General features: G+C 45.7%; 1 protein-coding gene across 2 annotated transcripts in view; it reads right to left on the bottom strand.

The window, feature by feature from the left end:
* Positions 1 to 20,121, bottom strand: part of LOC137628840 (ubiquitin-conjugating enzyme E2 E1-like) — a 52,351-nt gene that overhangs the window by 13,515 nt on the left and 18,715 nt on the right. For both annotated transcript variants that reach the window (XM_068360081.1, XM_068360082.1), the window contains 2 exons: positions 2,487 to 2,670; positions 1,465 to 1,612 (listed from right to left, as the gene is read on the bottom strand). In XM_068360081.1, the coding sequence (XP_068216182.1) occupies positions 1,465 to 1,612; positions 2,487 to 2,670 (332 nt within the window). The remainder of the gene's footprint in view (positions 1 to 1,464; positions 1,613 to 2,486; positions 2,671 to 20,121) is intronic.

The following is a 20,121-nucleotide window of genomic DNA, read 5'->3' as shown; positions in this document are numbered from 1 at the left end:
TATATTATATTGGGAGGGTGGGCTGTGGCAACCTAGCAGTACCAACTGAACTCGGTTGAGTCCCTTGTTAGGCTGGAGGAACGTAGAGAGTAGAGGTCCCCTTTTTTGTTTTGTTTCATTTGTTGATGTCGGCTACCCCCCAAAATTGGGGGAAGTGCCTTGTTATATGTATGTAATAATAATAGAATTTACAACCAGGAGGCTACTCACCACCAAAGATTAGCGGGTTGTAAATGTAGGAGGGGGTTAGGGGGCCTATGTGATGGTACAACTTTAAAGGGTTCAACGAGTCAAGTGCATATTAGGGTAGTCCAAAACAAGCCTTTGTCACCAATATTTCTTATCACCCCAATATTACATTGTACCTTTAAATATATTTTCCAATGCATTGTTTTATTGTTGTACTGCATTGTTATAAGGAGTAATAAATGATACAATAAAAAAAGATTGAAGGAAAGTATTTTTTGGAAGTAATGTTATGGATGATGGTACACTGTAAGAAGGGGATGTCTCAAGGTAGACAAATAGTTCTGTAAGTGTAACACAACAGAGACAAAATGACATGTTAAGTCCCACATAAAGGATAAAAGTGGTTGAGATGATCTGTCTGTATACGGTTCTCTATGCATGAAAGATAACACCCTTGAAAGGCTTTGAAATGTCGATAAAACAATAAAACAAAAAAAAAAGTGATGAGAACATTTTGAACAAAATGAAATTGTTAAAAAAAAAATAGAAAGTTCAACTCTTGAAGAAGAAACAGTATGAAAACAGCCTTGTTGGCTGGTTGACAAAAACACTAAAAAAAATCATTTCATCCGGGAAGTGTGTGTATGCAAAACAGGCAAATGTGGCATTAGTTTTAGAATAAAAGGGGTCAACATATCACTTACAAGGGTTTGTGTGAATAAGTGTAGCGAAAAAAGCTGTGAAAGTCAATTCTCCAAGATTCAATTATCAAAAGATGCACCCACACCTAAAACCCAATCATAACTACTGATACCCTCATCAGCTAACAAAATATAAGGCAATCACCTATTATGTAAGAAATCTTTACAAGCACTGCATGATCAATGTATTTTCTCAGTGTCTAAAAATGATGGACAAAAAACTTTATTCAAAATTGAAACCAACCAGACAATTACCATATTAGCCCCACCCAACAATGTGTATATACTAAAGGACAAACCATAAATCAAAATGCAAACCAAACTTAAAATTACCGTATCAGCACCCCCTCTGACAATCTGTCTATATACTCCAGGAGATACCATAAATTCTCATTCTACAAAGAGGGAGGAAATGGAAGTCCCAAAACTGTTTGCAAACTACGAGCTCTATACATCACCTGACATTGGGAAATTTCAGACTCACTAAAAGACTTGATCAACAAAGAACCTTTCGGAAGTAAAGGAACAGGTAAATTCTAAAGCTTAATTGTGAGAAACCATCAAATTTTCTTACCTGGGTTGCAATCAGTGAGTAGCGAGCAAATGGACAACAGGACCTTGGATATTGTAAGAGCAGGTGACCAATTATCCTTCAGAATATCGAGGCAGATCACCCCTTGGGAATTGATGTTGCAATGGTAGATGCGCGTGCGGAACGTTACCTGTGGAAAAAGCAAACACTTACAAATGGTAAAGACTTGCAGCATGGTACTGTACCACTCGTGTATCACATATACGTACTCGTACGTTGTAACGGTATTTCTTAATTTTTGTATATTGTTGTTATCACTCTCCCCTCTCACTGATAACCTGCCTATTCGTGTATTTTCCTGCACCATTGTGTTTGAACTTTTGCGCCGTTCTTGACTGGAATGGGTTGCATAAATACTCAAGCCCTGACCAAATAAAGTTTAGTTGCATTCACGAGTCTCTCTCGGTTATAATTTAACTTCTTGCCGGCACATAGGTGACCACCGGTCGCCGGCACAGTACTTTTTGTTACAGTTAGACAAAATCTTAATCGTGGACGTACTACTTACAGTGACAGCTAACACACAACAAACTCTATCCAACTTGATCAAATTTTCGTAGTTCAATATAATATTCATCATGCATTTGTAAATGAATTACAATGCCAGGTCCAATTAAATTTGTTTATAACTACGAAGAAATGTATAACATTGAAAAAGCTAGACCATACTTTTTTTCAACTGGTAAATTTTAGCAGTGTTAGACAAGTAACAAATCTTAGAGAATTGGGATTATAACTTAACTGATAATTGAACACAGGAAGTAAGTATTCATTAAAAGCAAAAGCCAACAGTATTTTGTCAAAAAGAAAGAACATGCTCAACATTGCGGCAACTTCAATCTACAACTTAATCCTTTCTTTTACAAATTCTTTAGAAATCATAAACTATTTCCATTTTATTTATATATTTCCAATACCAATTTACAATCACCTGCCACTACCCTCAATGAAAGTCTCCTAACCTCCGTATCTCACCACTCATCAACAAATACAAGTGCACATACCTTAGGTGGTTTAAATGGATATTCAGGCGAGAAGTGAATATCTAAGAAGAAGACGCCCCCCTCGTACACAGAGCCGGGGGGTCCCAAAATTGTTGACACCCATTCATAAAGGTTGTCGCCCTTTGGCCCAGCACTGCAGTTGGGAGGAGGATCCAAAGTGATTTCAGCCAATTCCTTCTGTATCCTGAAAGAAGAGAAAAACATGCAAAAGACATCCAGGAAACAAAAGTAGCTCCTTCTAGTAGTTTTTGTATAATAGCCCGTGGCCTGTTTTACGCAACCTCGTACCATTGCCGTATTTTCAAACCAAGATTTATGTCTTTCCATATTTATTACTTATGTAGACAATATACCTTTATTAATTTGCCTATGCCATACTTCCTTTTGCAGTTTTTTTTTCCGTAATCAAAAATTAACTTCTTTGTTGGACTGTTCCATGTATTGTAAATGAATTATGAACGCTTATGTTGCAATAATGTGTATTCACTTCCATTTATGTGTGTAGCTTCTTCCCTAGCCTCAAATAGCACACATACTTTGTAGAAATAAATAGGACAAAATCATAGATAATTTGTATTCCCTAATTAATACAAACCGGAAGTTATTAACGGAAGGTTTGTTACTATGGTGAACAAATCAATGTTAGTGACTGTTTCCTTTTTTTTACTGCCTAAATTTTGAATCTCTTCCTAATTTTGATTTCATAACAGTACAAGTTTTTCCCCAACAACAGTTATGTTATTAGCTTCCCTCCTTTATGAACTTTATTTTCCCGTTCAATATTTCTGATGCGTAAAATGTTTCTGAAGAGACGCTACACTGTTAAGAAGGTATTGAGACGTGCAAAAAATAAGAGCCACAGCCTGGATAAATAGTAGACTCATAAATAATGGATATGTAAAATATCAAAAAATTTTAAAAGAAATTTATATTTTTCCTAACTATACAGACATGAGTCATTTAATAAGTGTTTTCAGTTTGGCTAGAACTTGGCTGATGAAATTTCTAACAAGTTGGTAGCATACAGAGTAGGCACTTTGACCTTCACCAAGGGATGAGGCAGGAAGTGAAACTTGAACTCCGGTTTGTAGTTATAAAAATTCAAATTACTTTTAAAATTTGTAATTTGTCCCAACACGAATACAAACCATTGTCTTCTAATAGCGGACTCATCCTTGGGAGGGAAGAAGCCCTATAACCATGATGGGCGGCATGAAAGCCAGGGATATCTATACACTCGGACATGATAGAGGTTTCAACTCTTGAGAATAGATTCTTGTGGGTTCGGATAGATTTCTGTCTTCTGACAGACGGTCGAGGAAGAACTACATCCTGGGAAGGATATGATATCATAATGTATAGCCAATAAGGCATGATGTGTCACACATTCATTCCAACCTCCCCCTCCTAGGATGGGGTTAAGATACTTCTGTATCTGACTTGTAAAGAACAGTTGGTCAGTATGAAAGCTCTCCCACATCCATCAACGTCCCATGAATAACGTAACGGCTGTTGCACCCCAAGGGAGGGGAAGGAAAAGAGGAAAGGAGAAGGAAAAGAGAAAAGGAGAAGGAGAAGAGAAAAGGGGAAAGAAAAGAGGAAAGGGCAAGGCACCTAACCTCTTATCTTAAACTAACATCGCAACAGCTATCTTAAGACACTTCTTGTCCTGTAAAGAGCTGCACAACCTGCTGAACAGGTACCACAGGTCCCAATGAAAACACATCTTAAGACTTTTGGGTATTCTCCCATGAATAGTCGACTGTACAAGTTGCCTGGCGCTTCCAGGTTTCAACCTTCAGTGCTTGCACCACCAACAGGTTCATCCTGAATGCTAAAGTAGATCTGACATTCTGGCTTTGATGTGGTCGCCCCGAGAGTGGTCCTCTCATGTTTCAGGATCTCTCGTCCCTTCCATACTGAAGGAATTCGTCTGCAACTTTGGTCACGAATTCAAGCATTGTTAACCATCCCCGCAACCAAGTGCTCAATAAAACTCTTTGGAAAACTTCCAAAGTAAAAGTGCTGCAAGCATTCCCAGTAGGTTGAGAAACAGGTGCGTTCCTTATGTCGATTACATCTTCCAGACAGGAGGAAACTCAGGTGGGTGTCTCATCTTCCTCCACTACGCCTGCGGACAGTAAATTTTCAGGAGTACACGGAATGAACCCTGTCATGCAACTACTAAGGTCAATCGCCTCATATTACTGTTTTCACTCATCCCAAAGATAGAAGGAGTGCCGATTGTAAACCAGTGAAACTTCAGGAACTACGGAGGCAATCGCTGGTCCAGGCAACCATGCAAAGGTAGCCTTCATGTCGAAGGAAGATGTCTCGGAAGGCTTCAGCTTTGTCGATCTAGTAGACGGTGTAAGAACAATTATGATTGTTTCGCTGGAAACTCCAATCGCTGCCATGCTAAGGATTTCTCAGATATACCACCATCAGTCTGGGAGTCCTAATGAACTTTCTCCGATATAGCTCAATACAAAGATTGAGACAACAGACAGGGAGCCTGTCTCGATGCTGAAGTGATTCCCTAGTAGGAGGGTAGAAATGGGCATTGATTGAAAGTGCTTAAAAGAGAAGCATGAACACATACATGAACACCTGGGGAGTGGTAGTCAGTCTGAAGCACCTGGCTTTGATTTGGTAGTTACTCTCCCAAAGAAGTAGTTAAAAAAACATCTGATAGAACAAAGAGAACGGAACTGAGGATACACATCCTTCAGGTCTACAGGGACAAAATGGTTCCAATTCTCAAGAAGGATCTTACGCTACTAGCCGTAGCTGTCCTAAATTGGATCAGTAGAACTAAGCAGGAAGACACAAGACTGGTCTCCAATTCCCCATCGAATATTTCATTCATAAGAGAAAACTATAGGAGTCCGTAAACCTTTTTGACAGCCCTCCTATTACCTCCATTCCTGCCAGTAAGGGGTAGGTTTGGCAAGCAGGAATAGAACATTGCATCGCTCTCCATTCTGAACAGCATGATATGCTTGTAGGAGCTACATGTCATAAAATTCCATGATCCTTTATGGCCTTCCTTTTTCTAACCCTCTACCTGGAAGGCCAGGTTATGGGTGAAGGGATGGAGTGCTGTCCGAACCTTTCCAGAGGAGGATGAGCCTGGAGGAGCCATATGGACCTATAGATCACTAGATTCTTCTTCAGCATCTGCTAATGGTGCAAAGGGAGTCTTGAAAATTATCCTATAAGGGCCTAGGCCCTTAGCAGTAACGGAGAGTCGTTAGCAACTCGTTTGTGCTTTCCTCCTCCGTTAACCCCTTGATATCCGCTCATTCCATTAAAACTGGGCTGCAGCTCTCATACTAATGCATTCCTCAGTGGAAGTAAACTCTCATCTCCCCTGTACGAGGAAGTGAGAAAATCGTATTGCATTCATTTTTTCCAGGTTTCGAATGACCCTGGGGCATTCTATCATATCAATTCAGTGTACATACTCATACTTGGGCTTTAACCCACTCTGGGTTGTAGTGCAACGTGTCACGACAATATCCCAGCAACCGAACCCCAACTTAGCTTGGAGAAAGTTCATGGAAGTTGTTTCCCTAACAGCGGACTCGGGATGTCGTGTCCCTGAGCTCGAGTCTCCATCAGGGTCCCTACCATTAACATGAACTCTTCTGGTTTGATCGATTGGGGAGTGTCTGCAAAAAGCTTAGGAACTAGGATCACATCGATTGTTAGTGTACAAAATTCCACTGTAGAGAAGTCGGAACTGCTGTATTAAGGGGCCCTAAAGGTAGCCGTCTATAGCGCCTCCTTCCTGAATACAGTACTCAGGAGGATTTGGTTGGAAAGGATCCTTGCAGACAACATGGCATCTCGGTGCTATGATGAGGGCCAAGATCAGATTCGAGAAGTCACCTGTTCTAATGCTTCAAGCACAACCAAGATGGCAGATCTTGGCATCAAGAAAAACCTCAAGTCATGGTTCAGGTTCTAGGTGTGGGAAGATCTAGATAAAGGAGTAGTATCAACGAGTCAAAAGACCTTACAAGATGCTGTCACCATAACATCTCAGGAACATCCCAAGAGGCGAGGAACAATGGTGGTTGCCAACGTCTTGACCAGCAAAGCTTGTGCTAGGTCTTTTGTACGAGACCAAGAACATGAGCTCCTATACTCCGTACAGAAAATCCTTCATAGGAGTTGGGTTTTGGCACAGTGCTGCTCCTTCCATGAAACCATGCAGGGGGATTGGCCAAAGTCTTGAGAGACTGCCAGATTGGTCATTCTGTGCTTCGGTGATTCATTCATTCCCCCTTTTTAGCGATGGGAAGGGACAGATAACAGGATTAAATTAATTAGTTCCCTGGTGACAAACCCGCAAGAAAGGATAGTAAATTCCCATCGTTGTTCCAGATCATGTGGTTCCCTATGGTATGATTCCTAATGTAAGGTTCCCTATAACATGATTCCCATAATAAGGTTCCATATGGCATGATTCCCATCATAAGGTTCCCTATAGCATTATTCCCATTGCAACATTTTCGATCTCAGTAACCAATCATAAGGTTCCTGATCTCAGTAACAGATTGTAAGGTTTCATGTTGCTGTGCACGAACATAATTTATGAATTGTAATCACAGTAAACGATCGTAAGGTTCCTGATAGCTATTACCAATCACAAGGTTCCTGATCACGGTAATCAATTGTATGTTATGCAATTAATTGATTGATTTGAAGTTCTCTGGCAATTCAATCAATCAATTGCGTAACTTACAATTGATTACCGTGATAAATAGCAGCGCACAGCCAATCATATGGGAAACGCCAATTGTGGAGCACAACCGTGAGGTAACAAGTCTTGCTGGGAGCGAACACAATTGGAAGATTCTCTTGAGACAAAACACAAAGGGGCAAGGTCCATGCAAACTTTAGTGTTCTTGCAGAAGATCTCATAGCCTGTACACATGATGAGAACAGTCCCAGTTTCCTCTTCCATTGAACAGCATCGTGCAAAGGAAGAACTGGGGTGAAGAAAATGCCAGCTATGTAACCCTAAAGTTACTGAAACACACTGGATAAGTTTTCGATCACGGAGCATCGAGCAAGCCTGTGAACACCTGAACCTTGTACCCAAAATTATTTTAGATGATGTAAGCATTTTCAGTACGTGAGACGAGAACATAAAGTATAAAATACCCAACTTGCAGTACTTGAAGGACTCGTACTTTGTGCAGTTCGTAAGTTTTGGGATTTGTTATTGGGGGGAGGAGGAGAGGAGCAGCAGTAGAAGTAACAGCTGTAAACAGCTACCATTAAAATTATCTTAGAAACGGACACCAGACTTTATTTTGTCCGGCCACACTGATCTACAATCTCAACAATTCGTAGTAGAGCGTGGTTAGTAGTAGGTGGAAGGATATTAAAGAGAATTAAGAAGAGGAACAACGAAGAAAAGATGATCAACAACAGTGACTGCGGTCGGGCCCGAGTGCCCTTCTTCGGAGGAGACAAGAATTATGGTTGCTGGAAACGAGAGTTGAGGGCATGGCAGCATGTCACTAATGTTGAGAAGACGAAAAAAGCTGTGACACTTCCCCAGTCCTTCCCAGAGGAATGAGGTGAGAGGCAAGGTTTTTCAAGGTGGACATTGAGCAGCTGGGGAACGATGACGAGGTGTAATCTTTGCTTCAACACTTGGACAAGTGGTATAAAAAGGACAAGATGCCAGCTGCATATGAGGCATGGACCAAATTTGACACATACAAAAGGGAAGGAAGACACTATGGAGAAGTACATTCTGGAGTTTGTGAAGAAAAGTGCTGTTTTAGAGAAGTACAAAGTGATTATATCAAAGTGCATTTTGGCATCCAATGTTGGGCTAGAGGTGAAAGAAACAACTAATATTGACAGCAATGTCTTTCATAGAGCCGGATAAGATGTTTGACTCATGCAGCAAGCACTCAAGAAATTTTTTGGGAGTCGGGAAGTGTTGTTTTTTTTGGGGGGGAGGTCGGGAAATAGTGCCAGTGTGACATACAGTAGTGGTGAGGCCTGAGCCAGTGTGACATACAGTAGTGGTGAGGCCTGAGCCAGTGTGACATACAGTAGTGGTGAGGCCTGAGCCAGTGTGACATACAGTAGTGGTGAATGTTGTTACACAGTTACAAGAGGATGTGGAGGATTCAGGAGAAAGAGGAAATGTGGTATATAGTGAGAAAAATAGAGAGAAACTATATCGATAGATCTGGCAAAGCATGTTAACAATGCTATTGAAGATCCACCGAAAGAGGCAGAATCACATGCTGCTGTGCAGAAAGAAGTGGTCTATGTTAATGACGAAATCTGTTAGTTATGCTATCCTGGACACAGCCTGCAGTTCTTCCCTGTGTGGTGTTGACTGGATGAAAATGTACATAGACATTGTCGAAAGAGGAGAAACTAAGAATAGAGAGGAAGAAAGCGAAACAAAATCTAGATTTGATGATGGTTATAAATCATTGAAAAAGGTTAAACTTCCGGTAAACATAATAGGTGACAAAGCAAGTGTAACAGCTGATGCGGTGATTGCTCAATTACCTTTCTATTCCAAGACATCAATGAATAAATCACAAATGAGGTTAGACTTGGAAAAATTATACTGCTTCCATACATAGAAAAAAGGTGAAATTAAGGTGTACTTCTTCAGGACACTTGCTTGCCACTAAGGGATAAGAAAGAAGCTTGGAAGAAAGAAAAAAAAATGACTAACCTTGGGCAATGACAGCAAAGGAAACAAATGCAAGAGGGAAAAACTGCATCAACAATTTGGTCATCCTTCATGTAAGACTGATTCAGCTGTTGAAAGATGCAGGTACTGAGGACGAGGAGTGTTACATGTATGATGAAGTTAGACATGCACGAAATATAAGAAAACACCAACACGTCCCATTATTAGTGTGAATACGGCAAAGGTAGTAGGTTGACTAGGGCACCAGCCACCCGTTGAGATAATACCACTAAAGAGTTACGGGGTCCTTGAGGGGCCAGACAGTACTACATTGGATCCTTCTCTCTGGTTACGGTTCACTTTCCCTTTGCCTACACACACACACACACCGAATAGTCTGGCCAATTTTTTACACTCTCTTCCATCTTCATACACCTGACAACACTGAGATTACCATACAATTGTCGTCCGCGTCCTCCGTCTGGCGGCCTGCCTCTCTAGACGGAGCTCCACCGACGGGGGCCTCCGTGTAAGGTTCCGGACGCAGGACGGGCATTGCCGTGGCGGCGAGGGCATCCGTCCTAGGTCTGTCCTTCGTCGTGCAGGACCAGGCTTCCGTGGACTTGCCCGACGGAGGAAGCCGTCTCTCCAACTCCCATCGCTGAGGCGCTACTTTGGAGGACGAGACGAGGCTGCCCGACCGAAGGGGCGACTCCCTCCGCTGGGCGGATTGAGTCGGGACCTTCGCGGTCTTACGCCTGTCCGATGAGGTCAGCGAGGCCGAGTCCCTCCGAGGTTCGAGCTTGTGGCTGGAGGTGAACCTCTCCGGAGACCTGTCTCTAGGGCGCCAACCTGAAGTGCTCGGGACCGAAGTAAAATCAACGAGCTTACTACGGGGAATGACCACCCATTCTTCTCCCGGCGATCTACTCCTCCTGAATTTCCTCCTGGGGCACCTGGATCGTCTTCTTCCGTGGCGAGACTTGGAGCGTGGGCGAGACCTGGAGCGTTAGCGAGAACGGGAATGCCTTCTCCGGGACCTCTCACGCCTCTGACCGGGTTTCTCCCGGGCTTCACCTTCCGAGGAATTGGAGGCCGCTGCTACCGACGAATCTGAAGACACTACGTAACTCGTCCGTGGGGCAGGGGCATGAAGAGCCGGCGGCTGAACGACCTGATGGACCGCGGAAGGCATGGGCTGAAGAAACACGTCTGGTAATGAAGACGGCGGCGCTGAGGGCAAGCGTGGGCGCTAAACGTCGGGGAACCAGGTTCCGAGGCCTTCCTCCATCCTCAACGGGGACCTGCAGGGCATCCTCGGAGGTACCCATTCGAGATGATCTGACGGGGGGTGAGACTTCTTTCTCGGGGGCGTCTTCAGCTGCGGAGGTACCTGAAAAACATGCCCATGATGCGGGCGAAGAAGCAGGGACATTTTTACTCCACACGGGGTCATCCGACGAGACGTGACCAGCAAGCACCAGGGCACCGTCTCTAGAACCCCCACTAAACTCGCCTTCAGGCGCCCCGCTTGCCTGGAATGAAGCTGCTACCCTGCTATCATGAAGAACAGACTCCTGGGGAAGAGCCACTGGCTTCTTCCCCGCAACGGACTTACCTCGTCCCCTACTCTGGGTAGGGGAAGGTGGTAGAGAAACTCTTTCCGGAGGCTCTCCTGGTGACGTCAAGGGAGAAGAGGTGCTAGCCTTCTTGGGCAACCTCTTGGAAGACGACTTCTTTTTCGTACCGAATCGTACCCACTGCACTTCACTCCATGCTTCACACTCTGGGCACGTGTCAGACAGAGAACACACTCTGCCCTGCACGACGACCACAAGGAGTGAGGGTCTACCTCCGGCTTGGACAGGAACGCACCACATGACTTCCCGGCCATAGGCCCAGGACAACGGTGGGGGTGCTCCATCACGCACTAGCAATACACCGCAAGACACAGGAACGCAGAGGGAAAGAATAAGAAAGCACAAGATTAACACATGAGAACGCGGGAACACACAGGGAAAGCACAAGGTTAACGCGCGAGACCGCGGGGACACAAAGGGAAAGCACAGGGATACCACGTGGAGCTCACGCGGGACACAAAGGGTCGCACTGAGATGATATCGTGACGCGACCAGAGAACTTACTGAGGGTCAAGATCCAAGCTAGCATGCTCCCTGACCCGAGCTTAGCCTCAGGGCACGTATCAATCCGCCTGAGGTTAGCCCTCACAGAAAACGGAAGTAGGGTAAACTACACAAAACTCTGGTCGGATGGGAAGAGATCCCAGGTACTCCTAAGAAAGTAGTTTGAGGTAAGTACTCCGTGTTGGAACAAACTGAGATTACCATACAATTCTTCTTCACCCAAGAGGTAAACTACTGCACTATCATTGTTCAGTGGCTACTTTCCTCTTCATAAAGAGTAAAGGAGACTCTTTAGCTATGGTAAGCAGCTCTTTTAGAAGGACACTCCAAAATCAAACCATAGCACCACCTTCCCTTCCCGTTCATCTCATAACCTTACTCTTACCCACATTAACTCTCAACTTCCTTCCAAATTCTGTCACTAATTGGCCAAGCTTCTCTTCCTCATCTGCAACCAGTACAGTATCATCCGCAAACAACAATTGATTTACCTCCCATTTATGGTCATTCTCATCTACCAGTTTCAATCCTCATCCAAGCACTCAAGCATTCACCTTTCTCACCACTCCATCAACATACTGTACAAGTTAAACAACCACGGTGGACATGGCAACAAAGTTCTCAGTCACGTGTGACACAAAGGAATGATCCTTAGGAAGTATGTGCTGAATTGTGATCCTGAAGTTCGGAGGCCTATCCATGATAATGGGGACAGTTTCATTACGATGGGGTATCTATAACATACGTGATAGGTACCACGTGATCACCTGCTACTACTGTCAGAGGTATGGACATTTTGAAAAAGATTGCAAGTCTAAGAATGATGATAAAGTCTGCAGGAAATGTTCAGGGAGACATTCCACCAGGGAGTGTAATTCGCAAATGTCAAAGTGTATAAACTTATAAACTGCACAAAGTTGAACAAACCAAGTGACAACACAGTAAATTCTAGAGACTGCGAAGCTTATAACTTGGAATTGAAAAGACTAACGGAAAATACTGATGATGGTTACTAGGGATGTCATAAACTATGGCTATGTAAATATACAATCTGTAGGTAATAAGACTGTTCAAATTCGAGAATTGATAAACGAAAAATATTTGGATATGCTATTATTATCTGAAACATAATTAAATAACTTGGACAAGGCAAAGATCGCTGAAATGACACCCACCACACATGCCTTCTTTCACATACCAGGAGAAGGTAGGTCTGGTTGGGGTGTCCCACACCGAGAGATTCCGTAGAGTCTTCGCTTCCCTGTCTGGAATCTTTCTAGACAGATTCTTCAGCACCGAGTCCCTCCTCCTTAAAACCCAATGGGCAGACAAGGTTAAGGACTGGAAGGTCAAAAACTTCAGAGCGCGACCCCCCGAGCTGACTAACTCTTTCAGCGCATCCCGCTTGGAGGGGTCTACTGATTTGGGGGAAATCTGGGTGCCCACTAGCGTAGAAGCCCACCAGTCCAACCAGGAGGCAACGTTGATGAGGTCTTTTGACATCTCCTCCATCATGATCGCCTCCGCTTGAGAGAAGTAGATCGGTGCAGAAGAGGCTCTGTCCTTTGGGGAGCCTTGGCCTAATACTTTCAGGGAGTCTTCCAGTTTACTGGCTCCAAGTGGACGTCCCTCCAAAGAATAGTATATGCTTTGGGATTTCAGTCCTTGAAGGAGTTTGGAAGCACTCTGCCCTTTAGAGTTCTCCCTGTTCTGGTCCACAACATTATCTATGTGGGCCCATCCCAGTTTAACATCTCTCGCCTCCGGCAGGACTAAGGATGGCTTCCTCTGGACTGGCTCCTCCATGATTCTGTTAAGACCTGACCGCCAGACGTCTTCATCCGAAGGTACGGGCTCCTCGATCCTATTGCATTTCCTGATAAGGTTGATGACTATCCTATATGCGGAGTCCTCCGCCGGAACGTCTTCTGCATCATCCTTCGCTTCCTACGTCCGGGGACGGGAAGTGCCGCTGAAGCGGGCAACTGCGCTATGTTGAGGATCGAGGTTGCGCCCTTCGGCAGGAACGGGCGCCTCCACCCTTCTTTGCTCCTTTAACAAGAGTATGGGTTCCTCCGTGGTGATGTCCGACGGAGGTAGCCGTGCCTGACAATCACTCCCGCGGGCTGACTCGCCGCGGCTGCCCGTCCGAAGAGGCGACTCCCTCCGCTGGGCGGATTGAGTCTCCTTGGTCGAGGTCTTACGCCTGTCCGACGAGGACCTATGGTCCATGGCTGTAGCCGTCTTGCGGCTGTTGGAGGCCCTTCTAGGAGGACTGTCTCCGGTAAGCCGACCCGCAGTGCTCGGGATAGTGGTAAAGTCCGCAAGCTTACTGCGGGGGACGAGGACCCATTGTTCTTTCAGCGAACAGCTCCTCCTGACCTTCCGCCTCGGGGAACGAGATCTCTTCCAGCTATGCCGTGACCTAGATGGAGACCTTGAATAGGACCGCCTTCTCCTAGATCTGTCTCTCCTCCTCCGGTGTCTCCTCCGAACTTCCTCTTCTGATGAGAACGACGAACCTGCTGCCGAAGATTCAGACATCTCCTCATAACGGGACCGAGAGGCAGGTGGAGCTTTGCTCAACACCTGTTGGGTCCCGGACGTCGATGGTTGCATAAAAACTTCAGGGACTGCCGAAGAAGCAGCACCCCAAACCGTCTTCCACTCTCAACGGAGACCTACACGGAGTTCTCGGCAGGCTCCATCCAAGGGGATCCTCTAGCGGTGAATCTTCCTTCTCTGGGGCGCCTGAAACATCTACCCAAGAATCTGGAGAAGAAAAAGGGACATTTTTATTCCACATACGGTCGCCAGACGGGACGTGCCCCCCCTTGCACAAGGGCAAAGTCCCGCGGACCCCCACAAAAAAATACTCTCAGGCCCCACACTTGCCTGTGCAGAAACAGTCACCCCAGAATCTAGAAGACACTCCTGGGGAAGAACCACTGGTTTCTTCCCCTCAACTGACTTACCTCGTCCCCTACTCTGGGTAAGGGAAGCAGAAGGAACCGTCAGATTTCTCTCCAGCCGATGTCGTAGGAGAAGAAAAGCCAGCCTTCCTGGGAGAACGTTTTGACGACTTCTTTTTCTTAGTACCAAACTTCACCCACTGCACTTCACTCCACAAAACACATTCCGGACACGTGTCCGAAGGAGAGCACACTTTACCCCTACACGAGGAACAAAGGGAGTGCAGGTCCACATCGGGCTTGGACAAGAAAGACCCACACGACTTCCCGGCCTTAGGCCCAGGACAACGGCGGGTATGCTCCATAACACACTATCACAGTACCGCCAGACACAGGAACGTAGCGGAAAATGATAAGAGAAAACTAATAAACACAAGGGAAAACATGAGGGAATTAAGTTATAAGCGCGAAAGCACGAGGGAAAGCACAACGGACCACGAGGAAACACACGTGGAACACAAGTCGGGGACACAAAGGGTCGCACTGAGATACGGAGAGCGTCGAGATGATATCACGGCGCGACCAGAGAACTTACTGATGATCAAGACACAAGCTAACATGAGGCCTGCCTCGAGACTGCCCTCAGGGCACGTATCCTTCCGCCTAGGCCTAACATTACAGAAAACGGAAGTAGGGTAAACTACACAAAACTTTGGTCGGTTGAGAGGAGGTTCCAGGCGAGAGAGGGTATTTAGCACCAAGGTTGGCACTTGTGCTTTACCCCATCCCTTGATGGAGAGTGCTGGGTTAGGTTCCAAAAAGGGGAAGCTAAACTCCCTCAACTGCTTGTGAGAAGCACAAACAGATAGGAGGATGACGATCTGTCGTCTCGATGAGGATATTCTCCGACGACCAGAGAAGTAGGAGTCTGGCCAAGAGACCAATAGCTTGTTTGAAGTGAGGATTGCAGCCGGAGTGTTCTGCGATCCACTCCGTCCAGCGAAGTTCTCCGTCAAAATAAGTTGGAAAACGCCAGAGATAAGGTTCAGAGAGGCCGTCGGCGAATCTACCGGCTAGCTTAAAGAGCAGTTCGTCACTGAACGTAACTTTACTCCTGAAGGAAAAGTAGCAAGATGGGATGTGTGACACTGAATAGTGGTCACTACCCGAGGATGTGACGAGTTCCCTGCAGAAATAGAAGATTGGAACCGAGATGAAAGTGGTTGCTGGGACACCCGCAACCTGGAGGACAATCACGATTATGAGCCGACGATGTAGCTGCAGTAGAGCTGGGCGAGGTGAGTCTGTTGTCGAGACAAGTCTGGTAGGCGACACACCTCAACTTAGCAAGGCGAGTCTGTTGGCAAAACGAGTCTGCAGGGCGAGAGGAGTCTGCTCCCTAAGAGGAAAGGCAGGGAATGGACGAATCCAATTCCCACCTGAGTAATCTCACAAAGGGGAGACCGAACAAGGGAAGGAAGTCTCTCCCGCGAATATGAAAGGCGACTAGCATCTATCACCCCTATCGGCAATTCCACCCCAAGCTGGAATATTTCCAATCAATGGCTAGTGGAGGGACTCCCCCTAGGAAGGGAAAGTTCCAACACCTGGAGGCTAACCATTGGACAGCACACACTGCACCCCCTCAATGAGCTCTAACTCAAACTGAACGTTGACATTGAGTGTTGCCTGAGAACGAAGCTGAAGCTTGTTTTTTATTTACCCTCGAAGGGATTACCCGAAGCACTTGAGATCTAATCAGCAACTGCTCTGGAGAAGACCGATCTCGCATACAGTAAAGGCCATTGTCCGGAAGATGGTCAGGAAACTACTGCAGGCGCAGAAGGAGAAGGCGAAGACTGGGCAGGAACAGCAACTTCCCAAGGAACAGGAACATCCGACTTCGCACTCCTTACATCGGCTGACTTAGCCGAATTAAGAAGTACGGCATCGCAAGTGCCGAAGGAAAACAAAACACCACCGGGAGGACGACCTAATCAGCAGATGGAAAAGGTGTCCCCCAAGAAGTACATGAACTTGCTAACTGTGCACTACCTCCGTCGGCTCCCACTGCCGAACGAAGGAGTGCAGCGTCAGAGCTGTACAAAAGTTATATCAAAATAAATTTTTTCAAACAGATTAATTATCTGACAAGACATCTTGGGGGGACAACTTAACCCTTTGGTGGGAGAAAAGTAACCCGACAGGAAACGGAACAAGATAAAGACTATGCACTCCTCCACCGGCTGCCATAACAGAACGAAGGAGTGCAGCATCATTAGTGCTGTAGAAAGGTACAGTAAAGTAAGTTTTGTTCAAAATTAATTAGCTTGTAGAAATAACAAATTTGTAAGTAATTTGTATTTTTCCTAGTATACAAACCTGGAGCTATTCATAGGGTATACTTTTGGCGCAGCTGAAAGACGAGCCATGATAATTTTAGTGAGGGATAACTACCCCATCTGCTAGTTAGCGGGCGGGGGGTAGGGTAGACTGGCTTACCCGCTTACTCATATCTCGCGGCTGAGTAACCACTTTGCTTTATGGCAGGACTTCTTGGGGGACAGGGTGGCGGGCCAATTTGTATAAATAGCTCTAGGTTTGTATACTAGGAAAAATACAAATTACTTACATATTTATTTGTTCCGACGTGGATACAAACCCTCCGCTATTTATAAGGTGACTTACTCTTAGGAGGGAAGAAGTCCTTACCAACTGGCCTTGGTCATGACCCGGGATCCTCTCTATTTCGATCTGTGATCGATAGTAGATGGGACCCTACCCTCGCTAAAATCAAGTGCCGATGTGAGGTAATGCACTGATAGCGGCCAGCAGAAGCTTGTGTGGACTAGAACTAACAGTGTGGCTTGTCTTTAGCATAGGAACAGAACCTATTGTTCTTAAAGACTTACCCAATACCCTCCCTCTAAAAGGTATTGGGGACGTAACAAAGTATTCTTCTATACTTAGGAGGCACAAGGGAAATGGGTCTTACCTGCAGCGAGGTGAGGTCAGCTATGATGAGGCTTGCGGAGCTGTTTTCCCCAGAGGGGAGAAGGTGAAAGGAAGAAAGGAGCCAGGCATTCTTACTCATTCACCTCACACTAACCCGGGTAGCCTCAACCCTCTGCTACTTGTCCATCAAGGTGCCTGAGGTGTTTAGACCATTTGTTGTGCGACCATCACAGGACCAATGGAAAAGGTCTCCATGTTCTTGTGGGTTACGTCTTTGCAGGTAGTGGGCCGTGAAGGACGATTGACGCTTCCACATGCCCACTTAAAAGTATCTGCACCACAGAGTAGTTTCTCCAACACTAGGGACGTAACAACGCCACCGACGTTACGAGCTCTGGGTCTTAGGATGGAGGAGAGACTAGATTGAGAGTAACCTCAATTGCCTTCCATTCCCAGAGGGGAAGGAAATACTTGAGGTCCTCCTCTTAACCTTCCCCGTGCTGGTCAACAGTGCCGACACACGGGGGCGAGCTGGTATCATTCTTTTAAGGTAACCCCACAGACTCCTCACTGGGTAAAACCCCAGTTGATGGGTTTTCGGTTACCGAACGAAGACACTTTATTCGAAATGGGCTGCACCTACGGTACAGCACACTCGGACTTTGAGTCTTGGCAATCCACTCAGGAACACTACTGGGGATTACTTCTCCCAGTCTCCTAGGGTAGGAGACATCAGAAGATGGATCATACAACACACTAACTCTCTTGATCAAAAGCCCAAGTGAGTAGAAAGGCGGTCTTCCGTGTAAGGAAGCGATCTGCTGCTGGGCATAAGGTTCGTAGAGAGGGGCCTTCAGGGACTGAAGGACCCGAACCGCGTTCCCAGGAGGAGGTTGAGATCCGACAGGGGACAAGTTATCTCACACTTGAATAAGTAAAGGCATCGATGGGAGAGAATCTCCTTCCACGACATCAGTCACAAAGGACCGAACACTTCGCCTGGAAGACCAACGCAGAAAAGTGTCTGAGGAGCCTAGAGATCTTTTCCGTAACTTATTGTGAAAGGCCTCTTTGAGAGAGGTGGTGTAGGATCGTCCCAGGCGTGAAGTCGAAGCAAAGCTACAGCTTAGGAAAGTGTTAGCATGTGGCTGTTTGGAAGATCGTTCCGTGGAGGAAGATCCCTCGGAATTCCGTCAGGACCTGTAGAAGGTCCGGGAAACATTCTGTGTGTTGCCATAGCGAGGCTATTGGAGCTCTGTCAGGGGCTGCAGAAGGTCTGGGAACCATTCTGTGGGATGCCATAGCGAAGCTATTAGAGTCATTGTTAAGACCTTGCTTATCCTGACTTGGCCGAGGACTTTTTCACCAGACCGAATGGGGGGGAAAAAAACAAGGCACACCTCATGGCCGCCCCACCAATCTTGGAATACATCTTGTTTGAGGGACTGGTGTTCCGGGACTGGGGAACGGTCGAGTGGGAGCCTGAAGATCAGGGCTGCTGTGAGCATAACCACAGTCGGGGACCTCACAAAGTTAAGACTTTGTTGGATACAAGATGATTCCAAGACACTAGGAGCCCATTATCTAGGTGGTTTTGCAAGCACATTCCTGTACCAGGAATGATGCGAGCAGATGGGGGCAACTAGTTGTCCTCTGTCCATCTGAGGCCTCGTACTGCTAGATGGTTCTCTAAGAGAGGTGAAAGCTGGTACCTTTCAGAATCAGGCCAACGGACGAGCCTGGAATGGTGCGGCATACGCCGCCCCCTACCCTCTCTCTTTTGATGCATTAAAGAGAGCATCAGATCCAGAGGGAAGATGAGAAGACAGGCCTCTTTGCAGAAGCTCTCGTCTGCCACCCATCATCCGCGGATTGTCCAGCGGTGAGGAGGGGGGGGAGTGCATAGCACTAAACACATCTCGAGATGATGTCGAGACGTGTAACTACACGTTCTTGCAATGAAGGGGAACAGCCTGTTCTCCCTCCAACTGCCACTAATCCAGTGTGGTTGGCCGAATAAGACCGATACCAAACAGAAAACCAGTTAATCAGTACAGCTTATGTTATAATAGCGAATCTCCATAGAGATTGCTTTCCGGACAAGAGACTGTACGGTAACCACCGAACTCGTCCAACCTAACCCGAGAGGGGATTGAGACGTATCTTTAATCTATTGTTGGGTGGGTAAAAAGCATAAGTCTACTACGGAGTAGTAACACCGAACTGTGAATGACAAGCATACATGCGTAGTTCAACATAAAAGTCGTGTCCGGAACTCAGTTGGAGAACGTTGAAAACGTTCCTAACGGAGGTTTCTCCTACTTAGGACAAAAAACCTTCGTACTTCTCTGTCTCCGATCAGTAACCTAGCATTTATATTAAAAGTTCCCTACTAGGGAACAGATATGCTTATGAGAAGTTTCCAGCCAAAGCCTTTGTAGGAGACTAAGATTTCCGATCGGGGGAAAGGAAAAAATGCCTACAGTATAAGAAGGCAGAACATAAATGCTGTATGTCTGCTTACAGGAAAGTAGCCAAGTAATGTACTGAATAACCTGGTTTCAGTAAGGGATATAAATATACAACTTAATAGAACGGAGTTCTAATTGCAAGATGTATATGGCCCTTATTGGCAGAAAGACCGCTTGCACGCATATATGTACTTATCCATTAGCGCTAGCACATGCGTATTCTCTGCCTCCAGGAAATGTTTGCAATGAATCCGGTTGCGGGAATAATGTATATGCGACGAATCGCAACATTATTGCCGAAAGAATTTTAATCGTTGAATGTAATATTTTCTTGAATGAGAGCGAACATGTTCTCAAACAAAATATACAGTTGAAGAGGCGTTCATTTCCCCTTTAGTTTACCCCCCCCCCCTTTATGTGAGGGGCTAGCCAGAGTTCATTACACAGAAATGGACGTCTGGCTACCTG

The sequence above is a fragment of the Palaemon carinicauda genome, chromosome 36 (assembly GCF_036898095.1).
Source record: "Palaemon carinicauda isolate YSFRI2023 chromosome 36, ASM3689809v2, whole genome shotgun sequence".
Taxonomy (NCBI): Eukaryota; Metazoa; Arthropoda; class Malacostraca; order Decapoda; family Palaemonidae; genus Palaemon; species Palaemon carinicauda.
Note: the sequence above shows the minus strand (reverse complement) of the source record. Positions and strands in the feature narration are given on the sequence as shown.